The 13,966-nt window shown below is 42.6% G+C and overlaps 1 protein-coding gene across 1 annotated transcript in view; it reads right to left on the bottom strand.

Annotated features, from left to right (window-relative positions):
• POF1B (POF1B actin binding protein) overlaps positions 1 to 13,966 on the bottom strand; it is a 180,029-nt gene that overhangs the window by 92,536 nt on the left and 73,527 nt on the right. The window contains exons 4-6 of the mRNA XM_029606586.1: positions 8,509 to 8,610; positions 7,089 to 7,184; positions 4,237 to 4,290 (exon numbers count right to left, since the gene is read on the bottom strand). Coding sequence (XP_029462446.1) covers positions 4,237 to 4,290; positions 7,089 to 7,184; positions 8,509 to 8,610 — 252 coding nt within the window. The remainder of the gene's footprint in view (positions 1 to 4,236; positions 4,291 to 7,088; positions 7,185 to 8,508; positions 8,611 to 13,966) is intronic.

The following is a 13,966-nucleotide window of genomic DNA, read 5'->3' on the forward strand; positions in this document are numbered from 1 at the left end:
TGAAGATGAAGGCAGGCCTGGCAGGCTGCTACAGAGCCCATCCCGCAGCAGCAGAATTGAGAGGGAGGACACAGTAGACCAGGCCCTGAAAGTATACATCTCGGCTGGTGTAGGTGCATGTGGAGGAGAGCGTGCGACTGCATGTGGAAGATAGCATGGGTGTGTGTGAATGCATGTGGAACAGAGAACAGTGTATGTGAGAGAGGAGAAAGTTTGTGTGCACTTCCCCCATCCCAACTAATTTATGACAATCTCAGGGTGACTAGAAACCAAAAGTTCCCACCTATGGAAAGTAGTTTTTTTCTTATAAATTTTGTTTGATGTGTTTGCTGTTTTGAATTTTTTTGCTGGTGTTTGGAAATTTTTTAAGACTTTGTGTATGAGTTTTTAATTATTGGATGTGCCTTTTCATATTTTTGCCATGTTTGTTGGAAATCTTTTTGTTAGGACATTTTCTCCACCTTTCCTGGCTCTAGTTTAGGTTTCCCATTTTTTCTAGCATTTTCTTTTGCTTGTTTACCATTTAGAGGAAGTGGTGTCTCTCTCCTTGAGAGAACCAATGGACCATCAATGTCCACAGAGGAATGAATTATCATTCACTCCCAGGAGTAGAAGTTGGAAGAATACCAGTAGCATCAATCAGGTGTATCCACAACCACATTATCGAGACTGACAAGGCTGAGAGGCGTACAAAACAAAGGAACTGCAGTAAAGGTATACAAAAGAGGATTTTCTTTTACTAACACAACTAAAGTGGGTTAAGATCTTATTCACCAGCATTTGGGAGGAACCTTAAAAACTACTCCATGAATGGAAAGAAGAAGGAACAAAAAACTTCATTGGAATTGTTTTTAACCACTGAATACATTTTTGGGAAAAGTAAGGTCACAAATTTATTAAAGATCTGCAGCTGTAAACTGGATATGTAAATAACTAAAGATGTATGGAATCTTTACATCAATTTCTATGGTTAAACAGTGAAAGTTTAAGTTGGGAACCACATCTGCTTCCAGTGTGATAAGGGATGTGCATTTTTTTGAAACGACAGTATCAACATTTTCTATGTTATTTAATTTTGTTTTTAAAATGAAATGATATTTCCTGTATTTTTTCTATCATTTTTTTCAAATACTATTTGTGAATAGTGCGCAAAAGTACCCAAAACAAACTGCACAATTCAGGAGTCTCCTGAGATCCCTCCCCCCCCAAAATATTTTGTAAACCAAGTCCAGTAGTAGAGGGGTCGCTTTTGAGCGCCCACTAGACCACCAAGGAGAATTTGGTGAGTCTGGGGTGGAAGTTGGGTGCAGATATTTTTTTTTCTTTTAACAAAGGGAAGAGCTGGTGGGTGGGGCCTGAGACCAGGGGCTTATTTGACAAAATATTACTTTTTGGGGGAAACGTCCGCCTTCAGGGGTGGCAGGGGTGGTTGTCAGGGTTCTCCCGAGTCTTCTTTTTGGTTTCAGAAAATAGTGCATACTTTGCAAACAGCAGACACTATTTTCTGAAACCAAAACAAACCTGAAAAACACCCAAAATAGAAACAAAAAAACACTCACTCATTCTTTTTCCTCTGGACATCCCTAGTGATTACTACTGCTGTTTACTTAAGACTTGCACTATGCTGAGGGCGGCCAACTCCAGTCCTCAAGAGCCACAAACAGGCCCGATTTTCACAATATCCACATTGAATGTGCATGAGATAGATGTGCGTACAATGGAGGCAGTGCATGCAAATCCTTCTCATGCATATTCAGTGTAGATATCTTAAAAAACCAGGCCTGTTTGTGGCGCTCAAGGAGCAGAGTTGGCCACCCCTGGCCTAGGAGATCTTTCCCTTGACAAGGAATTCTGGACCCTCAGATTGAATTAACATCAGGAGAGAATTCTAACATTTAAAGCTCTATTTGAGGTACGGTTTTTGGGGGTCTTATCATGGGACATTAGCCCAGGGTTACACCATAATGAACAATCACCACCTATATATCTGCATATACTTGGTCTAAAAAAGTCTAATGCCTATTTTGGTTATCCTGAAAACCAGACCTCTCTGTACCTCCAAGGACTAGTGCTGAGGACCCCTTGTTCAGGCCATCAACAACTCTGATTAGGCAGGGCAGAAATAAGAGGGAACAGTAGGGAGAGAAGTATTAAAAGACAAAAAAGTACAGTAGGGAGAGAGGTGATAGACAAAAAAGTACTAGAAACACGAAGCAGAGGGAATGAAATTGATGTGATTGGCAAATCACATTTCCTCTAACATCTTTCTTCAGGCTTCGAACTTACTGCTTTAAAGAAAACCCAGTTTATCATAATAATTCTGCTTTGCTAATTCTGTTACCATAATTCAACCAAAGGTCAGTGTTGGACCATGGTTGTTGTGGATAATGGATATTTACAAACAGAAGTTCTCCCCACCTGCCTTCCAAAAAAAAAAAAACAGAAACAGAAACAAAGTGCCACCATTTATGGAGTATTTATTTCTGGATAGCAAGTGTTTTTCCGCATAATGGAATACAGAAAAGCCATAATTTTTCCATATAATGAGAGTTTACAGATAAAGGAACTACAGATATAAAATTATCTACTGTATTTCCACGTGTAAACAATTTTAGGGACCTATTTATTAAGCCTAGTAAAAATGGCATGTTAACATGTCATATTAATGAGTTCTTTCCTGTGGGATCTACTAAACTGCGGTGCGTGAATTTCAGTTTGGTAAATCCTGTGTTTGTGATAAGAATGCATATTGCCATGGCCAGATGAGTACGAGTGTTCCTAGCCGCAGCAAGGCAAGAACACGGCAGCTAGGCCGAGTTAGGCTCCATCAGCACCAATCCCACCTTCCAAGGAAGGAATTCCCCTCTCACCCCCAACCCTCCTAAAGAGTTCAACTAGTTAGGAGAGACGAGTCTGTTTGGTGCCGCCGGATGATGTCACTCACATGTCATGGCTGATTCAACCTGCTTATCAACAGAAAAAAGTGCCCTCTAAACTAAAAACATCAAACATGAACCCTGTGGAAAGACCATGCTGAGATAAACTGAGTGACAGTGCAGTGTATTCTGGTCACGTTTCCTTCCCCAACTCCCTCCTGGCTAAGACGACGGGAATTATAGAAAGAGCCAGAAAGGGAAAAAAATAATGTGCATTACCGAATGAGATAGCAGTGCTATGAAATGTGGATACATGACTTAATAAAGTAGATCATTTTATCTCAGATGAAGTTATACACTTTAAAAATAAAACCTGTAAGTGCAAGCCCCTCCCCCGGAATGCACCTTCTCACTGCAGGTGTTGTGCTTGTACTGGCACTATGAGTGCACATTTACCTACAGAAATGGCTTACAAAACTTACCTTCCAGGTTCACAAACCTTGCTAAAACTGGGTTAAAAGACACAGGCATGAAATCTATTTTCTACATTCGGGAACTTGTTAGCTAGATATCTTGGTTTATAAAAGGATTAGGAAAAGGATGACTATGTACCTCCATATCAAAAAGGGGCATGCATTTTTTCTTGGGAAAACTACCCACACAAAATAGAAGATATAAAGTGCGTGGGTCGTTTTCCTGAAATAATTTTCAAAAGTGAAACTATGAGTCCTTTTACCTTGAAAATTGGGGCAAAGTCCACAGGTAAGAAATACCCATGAACTTTGCACAGACAATCATACAATTACCCCCATAATAAAACAGACGTGAAGCGGTTGAACTGAAAAAAAGTCGCCCAGAACATGAAAGAGTACAATATATACAATAATATAATAGGATTCCTTCAGTAACGAAGAAAGTCTCAGTATGTGTTATAAGTGCAGGAAAATATTTCTGGAGGCCCAATCCAACAACTGTTTTGTTTTCTGGGCACCTGAAGGCACTCAGCTATGGCTTTCACCTTACTTGAAGCACAAAGATATTAAACTAGAGCCCACACCCTGGACCAAAAGTACAAAGTGACCTTCCCAATTTTTTTTTTTTTATCTGCAGCATGTATGCTTGTGATACTTCTTGCTAAGAATGGGAGAAGAGACCTTTGAATCAATTCCGACTCCAACTCCTTGTAAGTCTTCCAAAGTAAGAAGTGACTCAGATAATAGTAGGATAAATGAAAAACCCCAGTACCACAGTGGTTACACTGTACAAATAAACACTTTTTAAAAAAAATTAAGTGTGCCAAAAAGTAAAGACCATCCTAGTCTATGCAGTGAAAGCGTAGAGTAGGAGCCGCTGTTCTTACCTGCTCGGAAGTCTGAGCTGTCACTTTACTCTGTATCGCTATCTGTTCAAACTCCTGCAGAGTGGGAATAAAAAACAGAAGATCAACATTCATTAAGCCAGTGAGAGGAGAAAGTTATCTGGGTAAAGCTGAAGCACAATTCCTGGATCATTTTATTTAGGAATTCAGCAAAAAAATAAATACTTGGAAAATGATTCTGACTAAAGCAGGCTAAAGCTAGCAGGATATCTTTAGAACAGGTATTTTGCCAGACATACCCAACTAATTTTGTCCAGATAGGTGCTGAAAATCAGTGGTACCCAGCCAAAGTGGGACAGTGTCCTAAGGATGCCCCCGGAACCAACTCCTCTTGTGCAGGTAAATTTTGCGCGGATACTGCGTTAACCGGACAAAACTCATCGGGGGGGGGGGGGGGGAGAATAACAAATCTCAGTTTTGTCTGGATAGCTAAAGTTACCCAGAAAAACCCTTTTAATATCGGCCAGTGTTTTAATGATTTGTTTTTACTATGTCAGTAAGTATGGAAAGAGAGATTCAAAACTGCACGCACTTTCAGAGTCAGCTTATTTTAATTCATAAAATTTTGCATATTGAAGGAAATATCCAATTTATACAGTTGCATAACGCTTTCTAGCCATTACTGCAACTTTTTAATTTCTTCTTATAATTTTTTTTTCTGTAGAGACTAACTAAATGAAAATGGTTGTGAAGGAATCTGCCTCCTTTCTTTTGAACTCACTCAAGAGCCACTAAATTAAAAGCAAACTACATTAAAATAAATACATTTCCACACAGTTTGTATAATGCACATACTAAACACACAGCCACGCAATAGCATGCTACAGAACTTAAGCAGTACAAGCTGCAGCAGAGATCTCTATAAAAAAGTAGGAATAAAATTTCCTATTTGTTTAGTGTTGTCTCAGTTGTTGGGATGGAACAATTCCCCTATGAAGAAAGGCTAAAGAGGTTAGAACGCTTCAGCTCAGAGTAGAGACGGCTGAGGGGAGATATGAAAGAGGTCTACAAATATTGAGTGGAATGGAAGGAGTAAATGTTTATCAGTTGTTTACTCTCTCAAAAAGTAGAAAGACAGGGGACACATAATGAAGTTACTGGCTAATAAATTTTCTCTTAGTTTTAAATGTTTTTATTTTACTCATCACATAATTATGCTCTAGAATTTTTGCCAAAAAGGTGTGGTAAAAGCTATGGGGTAGATTTTAAAAGGTTGTGCGCGGGCGTACATGTGAGCGCGCTACCCAGCGCGCGCACATGTACACCTGATTTTATAACTTATGTGTGCAGGGGCACGCAAGTTATAAAATCAGGGGTTGGCGCGCGCAAGGGGGGTGCTGCCTTTCCCCGTTCCTTCTCCCCTAATCTAACCTTCCCACCCCTTCCCCTACCCTAACCCCCCCAAAATTATCTTACCTTTTGCGCCTGCCGGCAGCTTGCCGGCACACAATCCTCTGACACAGTGGCAATGGCTGCTCTGTCGGAGGCCTCTGGCCCCCCCCCCTGCCCCCGGACCACCCCCTTAGTAAAGCCTTTTTAAAATAGGTCGGGCGCGCGTAAATCCGGATGATTTACGCGGGTAACCCTTTTAAAATCCAGCCCTATTAGTGCAGCTGCATTCAAGGTTTGGACAAGTTCCTGGAGGAAAAGTCCATTAACCATTGAGATGGAGTTGCAGAGATCCACTGCTTATCTCTGGGATAAGCAGCATTGAATCTATCTACCCCTTGGGATCCTGCCAGGTACTTGTGACCTGGATTGGCCACTGTTGGAAATTGGGCGTGAAGACCTTTGGACAGACCAGTATGCCAAGTTTTATGTTCTTAAACCTTCCCTTCACAAGGCGTGACATGTCCTTTCCACAGGTCAGAAACAATCCTCATCTGACCTTCTCCTAGAGAGGTATGCCAAATATTCTTGCAAAAAAACAAAGCACACCTGCTTCTGAAAACACTCAGACTGTCACTTTCACACAGCAATTTCCAAATGACCTACCTGGACCCAGAATAATACATGGGTTGATGGTAGATAAGGCCAAATTGGCCCATCCAGTCTGTCCAGTTGTCTTCCTCCCTCATTCTCTACCACTTTGGGTACATAAGAATATAAAATTCCCATGCTTAAACCAACCCCAGCTCTTCCCCGACTCCATGCCCTTTACCCACTCTCTTAACCCTGTCCCAGCCACTGCCATTTCTATCTGTCCCAAGTATATTTAAATTCTGTTATAATGCTGGTCTCTACCACCTCTGCTGGTCTGCCTCGCCAGGGTTTGTCCCCTTTGTTTGATTCTAACAAGTCCAAAATTCTACACAAATCCAGCATCCAGCCCCCTCCCATGTCTTATCACCAACTGTTATAATAAACTAAACAGCCACCAAAACTAATGTGACTGCTGCCTGACACATCTGATCTCCCCTATGCTCAACAAACCTGAACAAACATTCAGCGGGAGGTGTTTGCATGCAAGCATACAAAGTAACTCATCCATTTAATTTTCATTCCAGATTAATAGAAAACTAAAATATGAGCCAGTTACACATCAGCATTATAATACACTGTTCTTGCAAGTATCTTCACCATTTGTAGGTAAATGAAGTGAGACATCTACAAAACCTCTACAAAAAAAAAAACCATGTCATTTATAGTTTATCTTCATAAAACTGTCCTGTCTCAGAAAACTCTAGAATTACAACATTTTAATATGATCTACATGGATGCAGTTTAGCACATGTGCGTTTGTCAGTGCTGCAATGTGGAAGTGCACCAAGCATTGCTGGAGCACTATGAAAAAGATATTCTGAAGTAAGCCATTGTTAAGACAGTGCCCTTACCTGCTCTGATGACTGAGTAGATGTTTTCCTCAGACTGTTCTGTTCATGCACATCGTTCAGAGAGACTGAACTTACTCCTTTTATAATCTGCTTGTCCTGTGAAAAACAAAGCACTGAGTAATATTAACAAAATGTCTTCTCCTCTTACTGTTTATTAAAACGAGGGATCTTAGAACAGATTCCTTAGGTATTTTGAGTCTTTTGCTGAGTCAGCCTCACAAATAAGGATGTGACCGTCAACCCTCATTTAAGAGAGGCAGGTGTGAATGCACAATAACAAGTTTTACACACACTATTTTACTATATAAAAATACTAAGATAGAAATGAACAGACCTAGAAAGCAGCAATGCAATTATTCCAACTTACTTGAAACAGTAAGATGGAATAATTGCATTGCAACTGAAAATTCTAGAACACTTTACATAATAAAGCCATAAGTGCTGTAGATTATTTTGGGGGCCAGGTAGTTTCCTCTTGCTTTTTTAGATTCCAGTTCCATTAGAAGGGGGCTGGCACCTGGTACCATGAGCTTTCATTTGTAACTACCCGGGAATTTTTTCCCCCTATAATATATCCCCCATTTCACCTCAGCTACCCAATCAGTGACATTCCTCAGTTGGGGCCATGCACCAGCTACCCAATCAGTGACATTCCTCAGTTGGGGCCATGCACCAGGGTTCTTTTTGAAATTCTACAATCATGTATCCTAAATATGGCCACTAGGTGTCGCCGTTGCATGGTGACAGACTCCCATTCCACCAGGGGCTGTGAAAGCTAACGCTACAGCAGGGGCAGACAGCTCAGGTCCTCGAGTGTTGCACACAGGTCTGGTTTTCAATATATTCATAATGAATATGCATGAAATATTCATATGGAATGGAGGAAGTGCATGCAAATATATCTTATGTATATTCATTATGGATATCCTGAAAACCAGACCTGTTTGCGGCACTTGAGGACCGGAGTTGCCGACCCCTGCTCTATAGTGTCCCCTGGCCAGGCTGAGCAGCAGAAGTCTTGACCCAGGAATCGAACCCAAGACAACTCATAGTAATGCACAGCACCGAGCCACTAGCCTGGCCTGAATACCCTTGATTTTATTCCTCATGAAGATCCTCTTTTTCAAGGAACTGGATAAAAAAAAAAAATGTAATGATTGAGAAAATGTACCTGTTAAGATACAGTACACATTTAAAGACATAAAATGGTTCTATGTTAGGGGAAATATATATATATATGTATATATTCATAGTGTGTGTTTTTAACAGCACTGTAGATCATGTAAAATAGTTTATGCCAGGATAAGAAGACTAAAACTAAGGTGTGATGAGGTTGCATATTTCCCAAACTTTGGGCAGAGAATTCCGAAGATATGCCATGCCTGAAAAATTATTTCATCACATAAAACGGCAGCCTCACCTGCTCAGGGTTCTGTACTTCAACTCTTCTTATTGTCTTTTCATAGATAACGTTATTCCCTGGGACAAAATTCACTCCTTTCAGAAATGGAGACAGTGGTGGCTGGAAAGTACAATAAATAGTGGTTAACTTTTTTTTTTAATTTATATATATATATATACCTAAGCTCCAGAAATATTTATTCTACTATTTTAACAGGATTTAGGGTATTTATTTTAGACATTTTATATACTGTCATTCCATGTATAGATCACAACAGTTTACAAAGTGACATTCATAGTTATAACTCACAAACAAGCAAACAAAGATTGTTTATAGATGTGGTTTTCACAGGCAGGCATTAGTATCTATAAAGGGAAATTTTCTAGTACATATTAGTAATTGATCTAGTATATAAGGCAGAGTATGGGTAATTAAAATGGGATAATAGTTTTCACATCTTAGTTTTGAGAATCTTACATTCTCAGATTTGATTTTTCATGATTTGATTATCTTTTATCCTTCTTGTCTTTGTGGCTCAGTGTATTCTGATGTTTTAAGTTAGTTTGTGTGTGTTTTTGAATAGCCATGTTTTTAGCTCACATTTAAATCTCTAACCGATAAAATATGTAATGTCTCAGGCAGAGAATTCCAGAGCTTTGGACCCGCTATGGAAAAGCACGCTCTCTTATTTGCATCAGATGTGTTCTCCATATTGTGGGAATAGTCAAGTCCTTAACACTGGCAGCTTGCACCTTTGTGTCCGCTCCCGCTCCTCCCCACCCCTGGTCCACATTCACATATCACCTAACATACCATTCAGACTCCAATTTTGGTGAAAACAAGGCCACAGCATTTATTAAATCATTAAGATAAACATAAACAGCTGCTTAAGCCTCAGAGTTTTCCATCCCTGTTAAATGTAACTTTGATTCTTCTGTTTATTACTTGTTTAAAAAAGTTTATTTTCTGTTACAGTCCCCCTGTTCGATGTAAACCGATCTGATATGGTATTTCACCATGAAGGTCGGTATAGAAAAATACTAAATAAATAAAAAAATAAATAATACCGGTACCCAAGTCGTTGGTGCGTTTAACCATATTGTACTCCGGGCTTCATGCCGGCATCTGCAGTGTTAAGCCAGTCCGCCACCATCTTCCCGGCCCCCCGCCGTGTCCAAGCCACGGGACCATTCCTCCAGGCAGCCCATGCCCAACCATACACACTCTTCCGTCCCCACCATGTCCTCAAGGTCCTATTTACCTACAGACTCTGGTATCCAAGGCCCCCCACAACTACTGCGGCCTAACATCACTAAATACTAGAGATGTGAATCAGTACCGGACTCATTTCTGGTATCGTGTTCATAGAACCACCACAGGAAATCTTCGTTCCCGCGGTTCTGAGTGCTTTTTTTCGGCTGTCCCAAGCCGGAAAAAAAAACAACCCACTCCGACCCTTTAAATTTAATTATTTAGAATCCCCCACCCTCCTGACCCCCCCAAACCTTTTCTAAAGTACCTGGTGGTCCAGTGGGGGTCCCGGGAGCGATCTCCCGCTCTCGGGCCGTCGGCTGCCAGTAAACAAAATGGCGCCGATGGCCCTTTGCCCTTACCATGTGACAGGGACTATCGGCGCCATTGGCTGGCCCTTGTCACATGGTAGGAGCAATGGACGGCCGGCACCATCTTAAAAAATGTGATAGGAATCTGCCAATGGCACCGATAGCCCCTGTCACATGATAAGGGCAAACTGCCATCAGCGCCATTTTGATTAGTGGCAGCCGACGGCCCGAGAGCGGGAGATCGCTCCTGGGACCCCCGCTGGACCACCAGGTACTTCAGAAAAGTTTTTTTTTTGGGGGGGGGGGTCAGGAGTGTGGGGGATTATAAATAATTAAATTTAAAGGGTCGGGGTGGGTATGGGGGGTTTCGGTGTGCCCTTTCTTCCCCCCTCTCTCCAAACGATAAGAGAACCACACGAAAATTTAGTGGGGTTTTCCTATCGCGGACCCCCCCCCGATACCTGATGGATGAGAAAATATCGTACGATATTTTCATCCGTCAGAAAAATGATTCACATCCCTACTAAATACCGGCTCTAGCGCTTCCTGTATGGAATTGTTGAATAAATCATAACCCACTTCAGATAGATGTATCAGATCCGGCCGATACAAGCTTAAACATGGCTCATCCGCCCATTCATGTCTTATTTGGTGCATGCCCATCTTCTGGGCCCATAAACCAACCTGCCTATCTTCTTTCTGCCCCTGCCCCACAATTTGCTACCCTGCCATTTAATCCTAGGTATGATATCTGACCATATTATGGTTGTTCCCGGGGTCATCTCGCTTATGTTCTCCAGATCTCCTTTTATCATTTCTATCAACTACTTGGCTAAATGTACACCTAGATCATTGCCCCTTAAGTGAATGACTATCGAATCTGGCCGTTGCAATGTGCTCAATCTGCTCCGCAGATCCGCTAGCAATTGCTCCCATTTCATTCCTGACCTTCCCATCCATTTCAGGCTAACGCCCCATGGTGCCAAGACCAAATGTACGCCGTGTGGTCTTTCCTGCGCCCTCCTGGCTGCCCAATATACGAAGGAATGTCCTATTAACCATGCTATCTTCCTTTGCCTCCACGGACCTGTGGGTAAAACGAATCCAGTTAGCTACCCATTTGTGCAAACTCCGGCCTCACATACAGATTGTCCACTGCCGATTGCCATCTACTGATTTTACGGATGGTTTCCATTGGCAGACCCGCTTGCGCTGCACTTGTCGCAGCCCCGATTCTGAACGAATGCGTTCCATACTCCTTAGGGTCAAACCCTATATCCCGCATAAAACTGCTGCGAACTGAAACTTTGTCAATGGGACGCCATCCTTATGTACCAGCAGGTGGGCCCTGCCCCTAGGCCTCACTTGCAGATAGTTCTTTATATTCTGCACTGGGCCTGTGATCCCACCCGTGCCAATTGTATTTCCACCCCTTTTGCCCTCTGATCTGTCTTGGATTTGTGGACTCGAAGGCTAGTGTGCTGGCCCTGCAAGTTGCTGTACAGTAATCCGTTACTACCACTGTCTTTTTTGGATGGCGCCACTAATTCGCTCACCCTTAATGCCACAAAAAATGCTGTGCAGAACACCGCTCTGAACAATATCGTCTCAAATGCCTCCGTATATACTTGCTGCACCGCGTACCATAAGCGCACCAATACCTCCTGCGTTATTGGCCTTCTCTTATCGCCTTCCCATGTCACCTCTCTTGCCCAACCTGCTAGCAGTTTCTTGACCATGAAGAAGTTAAGCGGATCCCCTAACCCCTGTGCTTTTGTAATGAAGGCAAAACCAGCTAACTGATTTACCGTGGCTTCTCTAGACATGCCCGTCTCCTTTGCCCATGATATAAACTGCACTATGTTTCACTTTGAACGAATTCCTGCACCCTCGCATAACCCCTACTGTAAGCTTTCCATGTCACAGGGGCAATGGACGCCCTCAGCAATCCCCGTTCGGTATCGTTCCAATCCCCCATAAACGGTCCGGTATTGGGACTCCTTCCTCTTCCGCCTCTGGCACCTGTTGGTGAAAAAGATCCCACTTAGCCTTAGAGAGTGAATCCGCCACCTGATTATGGGTACCGGGTACATGCTTGGCCCTTATGGTCATGTTCAAACGCAGACTTTGTATTACCACCTCTCTCAACAATTGCGCCACCTGCGAACAACGGGCTGCCTGTTTATTTAAGATAGTCACCACCGCCTGATTGTCACACCTAAAAACTGTTTGTTGTGCAACTTGTGGGCCCACACTGTAATTGCTACCAGTATAGGGAATAGTTCGAGGAACGTGATATTCTTTACCAATCCCCTGTCCCTCCATTCCTTCGGCCATGGGGCCGCGCCCCAGGCGCCCTGACAATATGCCCCAAACCCCCATCCTCCTGACGCATCCGTACATATGTCCAAGTCCCTATTTGAAACAGCCTCTTCCTGCCACATTGATACACCATTAAAGCTATCCAAAAACTCCAACCACATTAATATGTCTGTCCTCATTGGTCGTGATATTCTATTATGGTGATGAGGGCGTCTCACTCCCCTTGTCGCGTCTGCTAACCGCCTCAAAAAGGCCCTTCTCCATGGGGATTACCCAGCACGCGAAGTTCTAACTTCCCATTACTGATTGCATATTGACTAATGTGACCTTTTTAGTCTCTAACGTCTGCCTGAGAATGTTTCACAGCTTGTGCAATTTCTCAATCGGCAATCTCGACATCATGGCCTGCGTATCTATCTCTATTCCCAAAAAGGACAAAACAGTCGCAGGGCCCTCTGTCTTCTCCTGTGCTAGCAGAACCCCGAACTCCTCTGCCATCTCTTGAAATGCCGATAGTGTCCGCGCACAGGTGTTCTTGTTGGCCAGTCCCACGAACAAAAAATCGTCTAGGTAGTGGACCACGTTGCTGTTCCCGGCCCTTTTTTGCAGTGCCCAATGTAGGAATGTGCTAAACATCTTGAAATATGCACAAGATACGGAACATCCCATTGGCATAAGAACATAAGAAATTGCCATGCTGGGTCAGACCAAGGGTCCATCAAGCCCAGCATCCTGTTCCATCCCCTTTATCATTTTGGTTGCCCTTCTTTGTACCTTCTCCATCGCAACTATATCTTTTTTGAGATAAGGCGACCAGAACTGTACACAGTATTCCAGGTGCGGTCTCACCATGGAGCGATAGAGGCATTATGACATTTTCCGTTTTATTAACCATTCCCTTCCTAATAATTCCTAACATTGTTTGCTTTTTTGACTGCTGCAGCACACTGAGCTGACTATTTTAAAGTATTATCCACTATGATGCCTAGATCTTTTTCCTGGGTGGTAGCTCCTAACATGGAACCTAACATCGTGTAACTACAGCAAGGGTTATTTTTCCCTATATGCAACACCTTGCACTTGTCCACATTAAATTTCATCTGCCATTTGGATGCCCAATCTTCCAGTCTTGCAAGGTCTTCCTGTAATGTATCACAAGCCGCTTGTCGAAATAATATAGACCATTAAAGTGAAAACCTAGGAGTGGGAAACAGTCGGGATGCACTGGAAGGAATCTAAATGTGGAATTTATGTCAGCCTTCACCATTAGTACCCCCTTTCCGCATTGCCTTACCAATGCAACTGCCGCGTCGAAGGATGCATATTACACCGTACATGCTTCTTCCGGCAGTTGATCATTTACAGACTCCCCCAGCGGATAGGACAAGTTCTGTATTAATCTAAACTCACCTTGTTCTTTCTTTGGCACTACCGCCAAAGTTGACATCATATCCTGGAACGGCGGGTCCACAAATGGAACCGCCATTCTACCCATTTCGATTTCCTTGTTGACCTTCTGTTGCACTATGTCCGCATGCCTAACTATAGAAAAGGAATTTCCTAAGCTTGCGCTCTTAATTTTCCCCTGAAAG

Source organism: Rhinatrema bivittatum, chromosome 6 (assembly GCF_901001135.1).
Source record: "Rhinatrema bivittatum chromosome 6, aRhiBiv1.1, whole genome shotgun sequence".
NCBI lineage: Eukaryota > Metazoa > Chordata > Amphibia > Gymnophiona > Rhinatrematidae > Rhinatrema > Rhinatrema bivittatum.